This window comes from Labeo rohita, chromosome 16 (genome assembly GCF_022985175.1).
Source record: "Labeo rohita strain BAU-BD-2019 chromosome 16, IGBB_LRoh.1.0, whole genome shotgun sequence".
Classification (NCBI taxonomy): domain Eukaryota; kingdom Metazoa; phylum Chordata; class Actinopteri; order Cypriniformes; family Cyprinidae; genus Labeo; species Labeo rohita.
The window spans coordinates 531,304-546,846 of record NC_066884.1 but is presented as its reverse complement, the minus strand read 5'-3'; the positions used below and the strand labels follow the sequence as shown (position 1 = coordinate 546,846).

General features: G+C 41.2%; 2 protein-coding genes across 4 annotated transcripts in view; one reads left to right on the top strand and one right to left on the bottom strand.

Annotated features, from left to right (window-relative positions):
• Positions 1 to 15,543, bottom strand: part of LOC127178161 (immunoglobulin superfamily DCC subclass member 3) — a 46,756-nt gene that overhangs the window by 15,800 nt on the left and 15,413 nt on the right. The window contains exon 1 of one of the 3 annotated variants that reach the window (XM_051130857.1): positions 14,705 to 14,845. The exons of 1 other annotated variant lie outside the window; for it this stretch is intronic. The gene's annotated coding sequence lies outside the window, so the exon portion shown is untranslated. Of the gene's footprint in view, positions 1 to 4,469; positions 4,637 to 14,704; positions 14,846 to 15,543 lie in introns of those variants that run through there. One more of the 3 variants, XM_051130856.1, reaches the window with a different exon arrangement.
• LOC127178556 (tripartite motif-containing protein 16-like) lies at positions 7,589 to 9,504 on the top strand. Its single transcript, XM_051131506.1, has 5 exons — positions 7,589 to 7,784; positions 8,191 to 8,243; positions 8,537 to 8,696; positions 8,837 to 8,884; positions 8,957 to 9,504. Exons 1-5 carry the CDS (start codon positions 7,589 to 7,591, stop codon positions 9,478 to 9,480), a joined length of 981 nt encoding a protein of 326 aa, XP_050987463.1. The 3' UTR covers positions 9,481 to 9,504.

The following is a 15,543-nucleotide window of genomic DNA, read 5'->3' as shown; positions in this document are numbered from 1 at the left end:
TATCAGAGCTTAAACTACAATGATAACTATAAACATAACGATAAATATAACTATCAGTGCTTAAACGAATGATAACTATAATCATAACTAGGGCTGCACAATTATGACAAAAATCATAATTGTGGATTATTACCTTGAAAATGTAATTGTGATTATTATTTACGATTACCACAATTTACATTGAATGATGTTTTGAATAGCCTTGAAGCAAAGCTATTTTTTCATTGTTTGAAGCAACCGCTTGCCACATTTTTATATATAGTTTCTTCTTTAAATTAAAAATTTACAAAATTAAAAAATTAAAACAATGAAAAAAAAATCCTTAAGATTCTCTCACACACACATACACACCTCTTAAGCAAGCAGAATAATGTAAGTGCATTTATTTTATTAGATTTTTTTGTAATTGTTTTAACGATTACATAATTGTGGCATCTGTAATTGTAATCACAGTTAGAAATTTGATTAATTGTGCAGCCCTAATCATAACTATAACTATTAGTGCTTAAACAAACAGAAATTAACTATAACAATAATTATGACGATAACTATAAGCATTTAAACAAACAGACGAAAACTACAATGATAACTGTAATCATAACAATAACTATATAAGCGCTTAAACAGATGATAACTATAACGATAACTATAACTACTAGCGCTTAAACAGAAAATAACTATAACGATAATTATAACGATAACTATAACTATTAGCGCTTAAACAAACCAATGATAACTATAACAATAACTACAACTATTAACGTTTAAACAAACATACAATAACTATAACGATAACTATAATCATAGCGAAAACTATGATGAAAACTATTAGCATCCAAACAGACGATAATTGGAATCATAACAAAAACTAAAACCATAACTAAAACAATAACTATATTAGTGTCCACACAAGCAGATGATAATTATACTGAAAACTATAACAATATATATAATCCTAACTAGAACAATAGCTAAATTCGCACCACACAACCCATGAAAACTATGACGAAACTTGTACTGATAACAATAACCATGTTTGCATCCACACCAATGAAAAATAACTATAATAAAATCTATAACAATAGCTATAATTAAATAACAATAAATATGACAATAACTATGACAACAGTTATAACGGTAACTATATTTGAGCCTGAACCAACAATATAACAACGACTATATTAGTGTTCACACAGATGGACGATAACTATAACAGTAACTACTGTTGGTGTAAACCCAAATATAGTTATAATGATAAATATGATAACTATATTAGTTATATTCTCGCCAATGGACGTTATGGAACTATATCAAACTATAGCGATAACTATATTAGCATCCAGGACGATAATGTTAACGTCTGCTGCTTTAAACACTCATATGCCGTAAAGTCGGGTGGATTCTGATTGTATGGTATCCCACAATGCACTACAGTCTTGAACATAACAGCTCCAAAGGGGTTTTTTTTTGCCATGGAAGAACCATTTTTGGTTCCCTGAAGAACCTTTCAGTGAACAGTTCTGAAAACAACCATTCTGAAAAACATTTTAAAAAAGAACCTTTTTCCACTATAAAGAACCTTTTTTGTATTTGAAAGGTTCCATGGATGTTCAAGGTTCTTCATGGAACCATCGATGCCAATAAAAACTTTATTTTTAAGAGTGTATGCAGTAAATGTACTATGGTTAGGCCTAGAACTGCGCTGGATCAGATTCAGCAATGTTTGCTTCAAGAACTCAAACTCCAGAGACTTTGTAACTTTGAATGCTTTAGTGTTGAATGAGACGGACTGGAGCGTCTGAAACTGCACTCCTCCTCACAATAGCGGCCCATCTTCAGCCGTAAACACTGGATGTAAACCCTCCCCACGGGGTTCAGAGAGCAGCTCCGCCCCCACCGGCACACCGTGACCTCAGATCCTAAAGGTCATGAGAGAATCAGCCGCTCCTCCTCCCGCTTTCTTCATTGTCTCTGGAGTGGCCGTGAACTTCATCGGCCAATAAACACGTCACACACTGCATTAATGCCGTCTCCGTGGCATCTGCTGCTCAGACGGGACAAATCTGAATGTCAAATATTCGTCTGTCTGACCATGTGACCCGAGGACAGAACTTATTATACCAACACTTATTTAGGAGAAAAATCACAGGCCGCAGTCGAATGAGCTGAATCTATTAGTGAAGCATCACAGATCCTCTCTGTGCTGCTTCAGGATGCATTAAAGTGATCATAAGTGACAGTAAAATATTTATAATGTTACAAAATATTTCTATTTCAAATAAATGCTGTTTCTTTTGATCTTTTCTACTTTCAAAAATAAAAATGTCTCACGGTTTCCACAAAAATATTGTGCAGCGCAACTGTTTTCAACATTGCAAATAACCAGAAATGTTTCTTGAGCAGCAAATCAGCATATTAGAATGATTTCTGAAGGATCATGTGACACTGAAGACTGGAGTAATGATGCTGAAAATTCAGCTGCGTATCACAGAAATAAATTCAAGTTTAACAGATACTCACGTAGAAAACAGCTGTTTGAAACTGTAATAATATTTCACTATTTTTAACAGTTTTTTAACAAATAAACGCAGCCTTTGTGAGCAGAAGAGACTTCTTTCAGAAGCAATAAACAATCTTAATTGTTCCAGACTTTTATCCAGCAGTGTGAGAGTCACATGTTTGGATAATGATGCGATTCCCAGACTTTATTTTGTGTGATTTAAGAGTTTAATCGCTGCTCTATTATTCTCACCTGTCAGGATGAGGATGGAGTGAATGTGTGTATAGAGTCTGATAGAGTCGTCTGAACTCAGAGTCTGTTCTGATTCTTCACGCTTTCAGACTCTCAGCGGGAGAATCGAGCGTCTAATGAGACTTACAGCGGCTCGTCTGTCTCAATTAACACTCATTAATGAGAGTGAGACATCAGAAGTATGAATACTGCTGGAGAGATGGTGTGATATTCTATCGTATGCACATTTCATTTTGTGCTTGTGAGAGTGTATGCATGTGTGTGTGTGTGTGAGAGAGAGAGAGATAGAGTGTGTGTGCGTGTGTCTCCACTAACAAATTATCATATTCATGACACTGATCTGGTTCCCACAGTGCTGAATAGATTCTGGTGCTAATTAGGAAAATGAATCAGTCGCTGCTCACGTGTCTGTCTGTGTGTGTGTGTGTGTGTGTGTGTGTGTTCAGACGCAAACACACAGAGAAAGAGAGAGAGAGAGTGTTTGACCACAGACGGTGTAGATCTTTTGGATTAACCCCGTGACCCTGTGCGGCCTGTGAGAGTGTGCGTGTGTGTATGTGTGTGTGTTTGTTTTCAGCAGCTGCCACACAGGATTACGGGCCCTTATAATGAGATCTCAATCAAACCCCCACCCGGTCTGACCCCGACCCTAAAGGCCCAGTCATATGAAAATGAGGGTCAGGTCAAAGGTCAGGGTCAATGTCTGCCTCAGGTCTGTCTGTCTCACTCTCATGACCATGAACTTCAGCAGAAGCTCCTGCAGCGACTCGGAATCATCTGAATCATTGAGCTAATAGAGAGTCATTCTAACAAAATATTTGTATTTTATAATTGAAATTATATATAAAACCTCCTACATCAAAACATTTATGTATCAAAAACTGTATATATGTGACCCTGGACCACAAAACCAGTCTTAGGTAGCTGCGGTATATTTGTAGCAATAGCCAACAATACACTGTATGAGTCAAAATGATTTTTTTTTATGCCAAAAATCATTAGGATATTAAGTAAAGATCATGTTCCATGAAGATATTTTGTAAATTTCCTACCGTAAATATATCAAAAACTTTTTGATTAGTAATATGCATAATAACTTAATTTGGACAAATTTAAAGGTGATTTTCCTCAATATATTCATTCCAGATTAGTTGCATCTCTGCCAAATATTGTCCTGTCTTAACAATCAATCTAAAGCTTATTATATTTTCAATATTTTGAAGAACAATAGGCAACACATTTATAAAATGCTTTTAAATATGATTAATCAAACAACTAACTTACAGATTATTTATCAAATTCACTGTTAGTTGCAGCACTAATATATACATGAGCATAAACTTAACGATAAATTATGAATCTAGCATTGAATCAATGTAAATTTCTCTCCTTCTAAGTGATAAGAAAAATGAATGAAGTGAATATGAAGTGAGAATTAAGTAAATGATTCGACAATGGGATCAGATGAATTAATGACTGATAACTGAACTCATTAAAGCTCTAATGAATGACTCCACTAATAACACAACACTCATTTATATGAGCAGCAATATTCACATTATCAGAGACTGAATCAATGAAATGAACAGTGTTGTTAGTTCTGGTCTATTATACTGATATTTTTCCACAACATCAATAAACCAACCAAACAAACAAACAAAGCACCGCTGCTGATGAAGGAGTTCTGAGGAGAGAAAGAGTAAAAGCTGAGACTCACCTGAGACTGTGATGAGCAGCAGCAGCAGCGCTGAGAGTCTCTCCATGATTCCTGCTGTTCGGAAGATGTTTTATAAACTCATGACGGATCAAATCAAACGCGAATATTCCTCAGTGCTGCTTTATTCCTGCTCCAGATATTCCTCACGTTATTCCTCTCAGAGTCACTGAGCGCGTGTGACGATCAGCAGCTCTGTTGACCTCTCGACTCCAGCTGGGGCGGGGCCACGCGTCACCAGCCAATCAGAGAACAGCTGGAGACAAGAACACGCCCCTTACACACAGGTACTGGGATGGATCAGATGATAATACCATGACATTTGCTGTTGTAAATTAGTGTTTATTCATGTTTGAGTTTATTCTTATTTTTTATAAAATTAACACCTTTTCTATTTATAATACAAGATTTAAGGAATAAGTGTAAACCACTAAATAATCATAATGCCTGCATAGTCATACTGTCAAAACTGTTTTACACAGATACCTCCAGTGTTGTTTACTTTGCAAATGTAACAGGTTACAGATTACAAGTTACCCTCTAAGTAGTGTAACTATTTCGAAATGCTTTATTAATATAACTGATGATTACATTTTGATTACTTTTCTACATTTCTAATGTTTTCAACTGTTAATCAGTTTTAAACATTTAAACCAGGCTGGGTTAACCTTCAATACCGCTCAACACTGACTTTAAAATGCCTTCACCACTTGAATTAAGATTATAAAATTTAATTTAAAGCACAACCACCACAAAATCAGACTTTAGCACCTCTATTTACTTTGAGAGTTAATACAGATTTAAAAGCATAACAAGAAATAGTTCAATAGCTATGAGACATACTGTTTTTGAAATCAAATCTTTGCATACCTATGACAGGAAACAATGATATCTAACACTGTCTGTATTTGGGTGTGTGGGTGTGAAAAGAAATCAGATGTAACCACCTTTGAAACTGTTTTCAAAAGTAACTGTAATTTAATCAAATGTTTTTTTATCAGTAACTGTAACTAATTACAATTACATTTATTTTGTAATTAAATTACATGTAACTAGTTACTCCCCAATACTGTGTACCTCAAACACAGAGCTAGGAAACAGGAAACACATGTGCTCAGAGCAAAAAAAAAAAGTGAAGTGTGGTTGAGCTTTTGTGTGTTTGTGTCTCTGTATTCATGCAGTAAAATGGCAGAAGCCAGAGTTTTTCAGGACGAGTTCTTGTGTTCAGTGTGTCTGGATCTCCTGAAGGATCCAGTGACCATCCAGTGTGGACACAGTTACTGTAAGAGCTGTATTACAGGCCGCTGGGATCAGGAGGATCAGATGAGAGTCTACAGCTGCCCTCAGTGCAGACAGACCTTCAGTCCAAGACCTGCTTTAGCTACAAACACCATGCTGGCTGAAGTGGTGGAGAAACTGAAGAAGACCAAACTTCCTGCTGACTGTTACGCTGGAGCTGGAGATGTGCAGTGTGACGTCTGTACTGGAACAAAATACAAAGCCGTCAAGTCCTGTCTGATGTGTCTGAACTCTTACTGTCAGAATCACCTTGAACAACATGAGAGCTGGTTTAAAGAAAAGAAACACAAAGTGACTGATGCCACTGGACGACTGCAGGAGATGATCTGCCAGAAACATGAGAAGATCCTTGAGAAATATTGCTGACACTCATTTAATGTGTTTATATCGGCACCATATTAACAGCTTAAAGCATTACACGCTGCACAAGACTGCAGAAATGAACAACAGCTGCAAGACGAGTTTTACTGTTTGCTGAAAATGCAACGGAAACCTTTATCAACACAATCTTTCATGAAATAGGCTTTGGTTCAAAAACATAAAATAGAGTGAACTATTCACCTGTTCTTTGCCAAAATATATACTTTCATCAGTCAAAATACAAGCTCCTCTACACAGCAGAAACAGTCAATGTGAAGCTCTACATCTGAGTCTGTTTCCTTTACTGGATTCATCTGTTCACATGATGATTTAGTGGCAGTAGTTTTCTGTGACATTCACTATCATCTGTTTGTCCTGCAGAAGCAGCTGAAGGAGACGCAGAAGACGTTCCAGCAGAGAATCCAGCAGAGAGAGAAAGATCTTCAGCAGCTGAGAGAGGCTGTGGAGTCTCATAAGGTGAGTCTGGAGAAGAAGAGAAGTTTGTCTCAGTCTCAGTTCAGACTCTCTTGTCTCTTTCAGTCCCACTGAAGCCTGAATCACTGTGTGTCCTAACAGCGCTCTGCACAGACAGCAGTGGAGGACAGTGAGAGGATCTTTACTGAGCTCATCCGCTCCATTGAGAGAAGCCGCTCTGAGCTGATACGACTGATCAGAGATCAGGAAAAGCGAGCGGTGAGTGGAGCTGAAGGACGACTGGAGCGACTGGAGCAGGAGATCAATGATCTGAGGAGGAGAGACGCTGAGCTGGAGCAGCTTTCACACACACAGGATCACATCCAGTTCCTGCAGGTAACACAGATCTAGAAGAACACCATCATAATTTACTTATGCCAGATCCTGCTCTTTCTTCTGGAAGATACATTTAGTTGTTAAACACCACTAGCGACACCAGCAGTTCAACAACTTTTGACCTCCTTGCATAGCTGGTCATGCCCGTGACATCCAGGTATAAACAGGCCAGCGTGGCATCTGCTCACTCGTTCTGTTTTTTGGAGCCAAATGTCTCTTTGTTGGAAGCAGCGCCATTCACCTCTTCGTTGTTTGCTCTATGGCACGGGCAGCAGTCTCTCCCTTCTCAAGCGCAGTTGTGTTGTTAGAGTTCCCCTGGGTGCTTTGACGGTGATCTTAAAGAGAAAATTTTCCTTTGAAAGAGCAATTTTCTCTGAAAAAGCTACACGATTAGTTTGTGTGTTTACAACATGCCTTTCCATCCATGTCCTTCTGGTTGCTTTTCCCTAAACGATCAGCACGACTGTTGTTTTCAGTGTTTAGGCCGTGACCACACTGAAGGGTTCATGTCAGGCTTGCGAGGAGATGCCCTTGAATACGCTCCACTCGAGAGTTGCGTTCTTTACGAAGAAGCTGCGACTCACTTCAACTGCTTCCCGTTCCGGTCCTCCTACTTCTGAGTATGAGGCCGCAGCGATGTGCACAGGGGGGAAATGAACGAAGCCTTGCCGGGTAAATCCCCGCAGGCCGCTCGTCCCCTGTGTTCACCGGTCAAGCTTCCAGATGACTTTAATAGCTCATCCTATTACGGGCTTGATCTCTTGTTTGGAGCTTCTGCAGCATCGGAGGGCGGGCGTGAGCGATCTGATGCTGAAGCCCCATCTGAGCTAGAGACCTGCAGAGCTGCAGGTTGTGCTACACCCTAACACATTTGCCAGGTTCTATAATCTGTGAATGGAACCAGTGTCTTCCAGAGTCCTTATTGCAAGCTCTTTGACTCCGGAGACTGGTACAGTGTAGAGCTTGCTGTAGCGCTTCCTCTAGAGCTTATTCAGTTCAGTAAGTTTCCTTCGGTGAACCCTGAACCACTCTTTCCATCACTCTAGCACATTACACGGAACTAGTTTAGCGGAGGAACTTGCTATTAGAATGCAATACTAGGTAGGTTGCCTTTTGTGAACTCTTGTATTGGGTTGGTGCTCCACATGTAGTGGCTCCTCATGCGGCCCCATGTGTGTATTCCCCACATATATTCCCTAGAAATGCGGCGTTTCCACTCAGACAGGCTTGTCTCTAGGTTCTGAATTTTTGGTAGTCTCCCCTTACGTGGAGCCCACCTCAGAATCCTCCCTATGTAGTACTCCCTCTGTGAGTCCTTAGGTGATTATTCACATGTTACCTCCACTTCAGGTAGGATGTGATGTCTGTAGTGTCTCTCCCCCCTCGGGGAGATACTGTCAGAGGTGTTTGGGCTCCCAAAAGCGACTCCTAGTGTCATATCACTCGACACATTGTCTCCGTTCCCTCCATCAGGGAATGAGAGTTACCACACGTAACAGAGATGTTTTTTTGCCTAAAGATCAGTCAAGTCAAATCTGATGTTGGTGCAGGTTATTGGGTGAAGTGTGGAGCTGATGAGATTTGATTTCTGTTTTCTGTAGAGTTTCCAGTCTCTCTCAGCACCTCCTGAATCTACAGACGGAAATGATGATCCCTTCAGTTCTCTCATATCTTTTGATGGTCTGAGAGAATCTGTACAGCAGCTTAAAGACAAACTGGAGGATTTCTGCAAAGAGGAGCTCAAGAAGATCTCAGACAGAGGTAAAGTCCTGGAGATTCATCTGCTCTCAGAAATGAGTCCATCATCATCTCATATCATGGAGAACATCATATTAGAAATGTGATAGGAATGGATGCAGGATCATGAGAATCACACTGTTCATGTCTGTTGATTTCCACAGTCACATTCACCAACAATTATCCCAGGACCAGGAACGGCTTCCTACAATGTAAGTCAGTAAGAAAACAAGCAGAAAAATTCAGATTCATAATTCCTCCAATTAAATAATTATCTCCATCAGATTCCCATCAGCTCACTCTGGATCTGAACACGGCACATAAAGACCTCCGTCTGTCTGAGAACAACAGAGTGATTACTTACACTGGCACAGTCCAGTCATATCCTGATCATCCAGACAGATTTAATGTGTTTGCTCAAGTGTTGTGTAGAGAGAGTGTGTGTGGACGCTGTTACTGGGAGCTGGAATGGAGTGGAGATTATGGTGTGCGAATATCAGTGTCATATAAGAGCATCAGCAGGAAGGGATCGAGTAATGAGTGTGGGTTTGGCTGCAATGATCAGTCCTGGAGTTTGATCTGCTCTCCTGACAATTGCTCATTCACACACAATAACATAAAGTCTGTTCTCCCTGTGAAGTCCATCAGCAGTAGAATAGGAGTGTATGTGGATCACAGTGCAGGAACTCTGTCCTTCTACAGCGTCTCTGACACAATGAGCCTCATCCACACAGTCCAGACCACATTCACTCAGCCGCTCTATCCTGGGTTTTGTGTTAATTATAAATCATCTGTGAAACTGTGTTGATGAATCAGAATAGACTGATGAGAGATTCTACTCATAATGCTTTGAGCTGCATGATGAATCAGTAATTATCAAATTATCTTTCAATTCAAATGATCACACAAAGTCAATAAATCATTCTCATTATTCATGTTATGGAGCTCCGTCCCTTTTCTGTGTTTTGTGTTCTTTTGTCTTACGGTTTCACAAGTCACTGATTTTATTGTCATGGATTTAATTGATAACTGTAGAATACATATTATTTGTGTGTTGGTAAAAGTTTGTTGTTTTATAGATCAGTGGTAAAAAATGAAAAATGAATAGAACATTGCATAAAAATGAAATGTTAAGTTGTTGAGATTGAGTGTGTGTGTGTGTGTGTGTATGTGAAAACCAGATGTAACCCCATTGGTAATTGTTAACATTTTCATAAGTAACTGTAATTTAATTAAACGTTTCTTCGCAATTACAGTTACATTTATTTTGTAATTAAATTACATACTTTTGTTAAATGTAAATAGTTACTCCCTGTAACAGGACTCTTGAGAAGCGTGATAGATCAAGATGCGAGCTTTATTGAACACAACGTAGTCAAGACAGACAGGGTCAATCTCCAAACAAACAGTAATACGTAGGCAAGGCAAAAGCGTAATCCAGTAAAACAGGCAATAGGTCAAAATACCGGTGAGCAGTCCAAAGTAACAAATGAACAAGGCTATGAAACCAGACAAAAACTATGGCAAAAAACAAGACAAAACTATGACAATGAAACAAAACCGTGGAAAAGGCAAAAACAAGGCAATGAAACAGGATAAACGCTTGGTAGAGTCCACTCAGGCAAAACAATACTTTGCGGAGTCCTGTTTGGCATGGCCCTCCTTATATGGCTGCCAAACAGGAAGTAACCATAGAAGCAGCAGAGGGAGCGGTAACAGTCAGTCCATGGGTTCCTTCTGCTGGCGTGGCATTACAGAGTCCCCCCCTCTAGGAGTGACTCCTGGCACTCAAAACAACAACAGTCCAGGAGGGTGGGGGAACAGAGGCAAAACAGGGGGTGGGACGGAGGGCCAGGTCCGTGCAGAGGAGGTGGACCTGGATCGTGGAGCAGGGACAGACAGTGAAGCACTGGAGGACCTGGACTGTGGATCAGTGGCAGACAGTGAAACCCTGGAGGACCTGGACCGTGGAGCTGTGGCAGACAGTGGAACCTTGGAGGACATGGACCGTGGAGCTGTGGCAGACAGTGGAACCTTGGAGGACTTGGACCGTGGAGCTGTGGCAGACAGTGAAACCCTGGAGGACCTGGGCCGTGGACAGTGGTAGATAGTGAAACTTGGAGGACCTGGGCCGTGGAGCAATGGCAGACAGTGGAACACTGGAGGGCCTGGGCCGTGACATGATGAGCAGAGAATTCATGATTGGCCTCCTTGGCCGTGACATGGTGGGAAGAGAGTTCATAGAAGGACGCCGCCCCCATAGGAGGTTCTGCAGCCGGAGCCGCCACCTCCGGGGGCTTTGGCGCAGACTCGTGGTCAGACGTGGCAGTGAGTTCAATAATGGACACCACCTCCTTAGGAGGTTCTACAGTGCATGCTGACTCCTCAGGAAGTATTGGCGCAAACTCATGGTAAGACAAGATCTCTGGAGCAGACTCGTGGACCGACGTGGGAGTGAGTTCATGAATGGACGCCGCCTCCTTTGGAGGGTCTACAGCGGAAGCTGACACCTCTGGAGGCATTGGTGCAAATTCTTGGATAGGAGAGGCCTCTGGCACAGACTCGTGGACAGACGAGACCTCAGGAGCAGGCTCGTGGTCAGATGAGGCCTCTGGAGCACAGTGTGTAGCCCACATGCTCAAAATGGCAACAGCCATTACCAGCAGCACAGTAGATAGTGGGGTGCCTGCTGGTCTTGAGGGTGTGGACGCTGTGGACATTTGGCTTGGGAGTGTGGGCTCTGCATGGCTTGGGAGCTGAGACAAGACCTGGCAAGGCTTTGGGATGTCAGCTGGTACGTGACGAGGTTCTGGGGGGTCCGCTGAGACGTGACAAGGCTCTAGGAGGTTAGCTGAGATGTGACGAGGTTCTAGAGGATCAGCTGAGATGTGACATGGCTTTGGAAGGTCAGACGGGACCTGGTGAGGTTCTGGCAGGACGGCCGTGGCTTCGCGAGGCCCTGTACTAGCAGCCATGTCATGAAGAGGTGCTGTTAGGAGCGCAGCTGTTTCTTGACTTGACTCAGGGATGTCTGCCGTGACTTGACTTGACTCAGGGAGGTCTGCCATGACTTGACTCAGGGAGGTCTGCCATGACTTGACTTGACTCAGGGAGGTCGGCTGTGACTTGACTTGACTCAGTGAGGTCAGCTGTGACTTGGCTCGACTCGTGAAGAACAGCTGTGACTTGACTTGGCTCATGAAGGTCAGTTGTGGCTTGACTTGGCTCAGGAAGATCAGCTGTGGCTTGACTTGACTCGGGAACAACAGCAGTACCTTGACTTGGCTTATGGAGATCTGCTGTAACTTGGCTTGGCTCATGGAGAACAGCTGTGACTTGGCTTGACTCATGGGGAACAGCTGTGACTTGACTTAGCACTGAAAGTGCATCCCTGACTTGACTTGATACCGGAGGAACAGGCATCAATTGTTTTGTTTTGGGTATGGCAGACATGATGGGATAAGATTCGGTTGAGATGATTTTGGCATGATGAGGCTCAAGCGTGGCAGCCATCTTGGCCGAGGACGGGGCGGCCATCTTGTGAACAGGCTTGAGGATGGCGGCCATCTTGTGAACAGGCTTGGGGATGGTGGCCATCTTGTGAACAGGCTCGGGGATGGTGGCAATCTTGTGAACAGGCTTGGGGATGGTGGCCAACTTGTGAACAGGCTCGGGGATGGTGGCCATCTTGTGAACAGGCTCGGGGATGGTGGCCATCTTGTGAACAGGCTTGGGGATGGTGGCCATCTTGTGAACAGGCTCGGGGATGGCGACCATCTTGTGGACTGGCTTGAGGTTGGCAGTCATGATGGGTGCAGACTCTGGAAGGGCGGCCATGACGGGTGCAGGCCTTGGAGCGGCAGGCATGGCGTGGGCAGGCCCTGGAGCAGAAGGCGTGACGTAAGTAAACTGTGGCTTGGTAGACGTGACGTGAGCAGACTTTGGCTTGGTGGATGTGACTTGAGCAGGCTTTGGCTTGGCAGGTGTGACGTGAGCAGGCTTTAGCTTGGCAGGCTTGGCATGAGAGGTCTCTGGTTTGCTTAACACGATGTGAGCAGGCTTTTCTCTTACGGCTTCAAACGATCCCAGATCCCAGAACGAGGAAGAAGGGTCTTATCTAGCGAAGAGATCAGTTATTTTCATTAAAATAACACTATTTAAATACTTTTTAATGTCAAATGCTCGTCTTGTTTTTCTCTCCCTGAACTCTGTGTATTCTGGCTCAAGACAGTTGGGGTATGTTGAAAAACTCCAATCGTATTTTCTCCCTCAACTTCAAAAATCATTTCAAAATCATCCTACATCGCTGCAGAAGTACAGACACAGTGTTTGCAAAGTGAACATGCAAAGAAGATCAAACACCCTTAACAAAAAAGGTAAAACAGTGATATAGGACGATGTTGAAGTTGTAGGAGAACATGAGATGAGAGTTTTTCCACATACACTAACTGACATGAACCAGAACAAAAACAGTCCAGGCAGAGTAAGACAAGACGAGTGTTTGACATTAAAAAGTACATAAATAGCATTATTTTAATGAAAATAACCAATCGTTTCACTAGATAAGACCCTTCTTCCTTGACTGGGATCGTTTATAACGCATTTGGGATCGTTTGAAGCCACATTTAAACTGCATTTTGGAAATTCAAACTCAGGGCACCGTATCAGTCCATTATATGGAGAAAAATCCTGAAATGTTTTCCTCAAAAAACACAATTTCTTCTCTGAAGAAAAAAAGACATGAACATCTTGGATGACAAGGGGGTGAGTACATGTGTGAATCTTTGTTTTGGAAGTGGACTTCTCCTTTAAAGAGACCTTGTCCTCTGGTGTGACACACTGATAGGACGTTTCAGCCTTTTTCTGTCAATTAATGACCTTGCTATTCTAAGCTGACCTGTCATTAGCGGTAAGGAAGACACATTTGTAGAATCTTCCATGATTATGTAGTTTCACATGAAGTTTTTAATTAAAAAATATTTTTTAGTGGTGTCACACCAAAGGTCAAAACGTAACACTTTTGTAGTGGTATTTGAAGTATTTGAACAATTCTGAGACAGAAATCTACCAAGTGCACATGTTATGGGCTTGACAGGGGGCTTCAGTAACATGATCATGAATGGGGTCCTCCAACTAATAAAAGTTTTTTTCTGAAATTGGCCAGATCTGAAATTTAAAGTTGGGATATGGTGTCACACCAGAGGACATGGTTTTCAGAGACAAAATATATCAAGTTCCTAAACTTTCAGAAATAAATGGATGAAAAAAATTATTGCCATTTACTAAAATAGACACTTCTACAATTATGCTGGATGTATTTATTAACATTTTTATGCTTTTCTTTTTCATTTATTAAAATTAATTGTAATAGTAATTTATTGAACCATGCTTGAGACAGTCACACCATAGGACAATTTTGAGATATGGCTCAAAAAAAAAAAAACATGCACAACTTTTATAATATGTCCATATAGGACAAATAAATGTTTAACCATTTACTGCATTTTAAATAACAACAGTATTAATTATATTCATTTTTATGGGACAGTGAAAATGCCACGTAACGTCAACAACCCATATAGTCTCAATATTTTGAAGGACTACAAGACAACATACATTTAATAAAATGCTTTTAAATCTGATCAACCCGAAAAATAATCAACAGATTATTTATCAAATCACTGTTAGCTGCAGCACTAATATAAGAACAAAATTAACAATAAATGATCAACATATCAAATCAATATAAATTTCTCCCCTTCTGAGTGAAAATAAATCAAATGATTCAACAATGGGATCAGATTAACTACAGTATAACTGAAGTCATTAAAGTCTTAATGAACGACTCTGTTAATTACACAAGACTCATTTGCATATGAGCAGCAAAATTCACATTATCAGAGACTCAGTTATTATTTCTGATCTACTGTACTGATATTTCCCAAAACATCAATAAACCCAAATCCAACAAACAAAGCGTCGCTGCTGATGAAGGAGTTCTGAGGAGAGAAAGAGTAAAAGCTGAGACTCACCTGAGACTGTGATGAGCAGCAGCAGCAGCGCTGAGAGTCTCTCCATGATTCCTGCTGTTCGGAAGATGTTTTATAAACTCATGACGGATCAAATCAAACGCGAATATTCCTCAGTGCTGCTTTATTCCTGCTCCAGATATTCCTCACATTATTCCTCTCAGAGTCACTGAGCGCGTGTGACAATCAGCAGCTCTGTTGACCTCTCGACTGTTCAAATTAGCTAGAAGCTAGAAAGGGGGCGTTAAGGGAACAGAAAGCAAAGTTTTTATTTTTAATTAATTTTATTTTCTTTTTTTGTTTTAGTTACTGTTTTAGGATGCGGTCAAATGTTGAAGGAGGAAAGAGATGAGTTGTTAGGTGTCATTTTAAACTTGTCATTCCATCAGCCAGGAATGGTTAACAAAAATGTTCTGGAAAGTGATTTTGAGCCTCTCTGTGATGGTACAAGGTGTTGCTCACTTCTCAGACATTCGAAGGGGATGCAGATAAATAAGATTGAGTGGAAGGAGAAGAGTGCTGACCCTGTGGCTTGTTCTATAAGGAAGCATCAATGTCTCAAACTTGATGCGAGTTTCAATCAGCGCAGGGAGATAAAGAGAGGTGTGACGTGGACCCTTTTGGGCTTGTTAAAGACCAATCATGCTGCTGCATTCTAAATCATTTATAAAGGTTTGATTATGCATGATGGAAGTTCAGCCAGAAGAGCATTGCAGTAGTCCAGCCTAGAAATGTCCCAGTGATGTAGTATATATGGAAAAGAGGTGGGATCCAAGAACTGATCCCTGAGGAACCCCAGTGACCAGTTGATGTGCTTTGGATACCTCCCCTCCCCAGGACAC

Excerpts from the sequence above, each read along its gene's own strand:
- LOC127178556 (XM_051131506.1), top strand. The coding sequence starts at position 7,589 with ATGAACGAAGCCTTGCCGGGTAAATCCCCGCAGGCCGCTCGTCCCCTG. Across the intron at positions 7,785-8,190 it reads AGAGACCTGCAGAGCTGCAG|TCTCCCCTTACGTGGAGCCC; the intron begins GTTGTGCTACAC and ends AATTTTTGGTAG. Across the intron at positions 8,697-8,836 it reads CAAGAAGATCTCAGACAGAG|TCACATTCACCAACAATTAT; the intron begins GTAAAGTCCTGG and ends TGATTTCCACAG.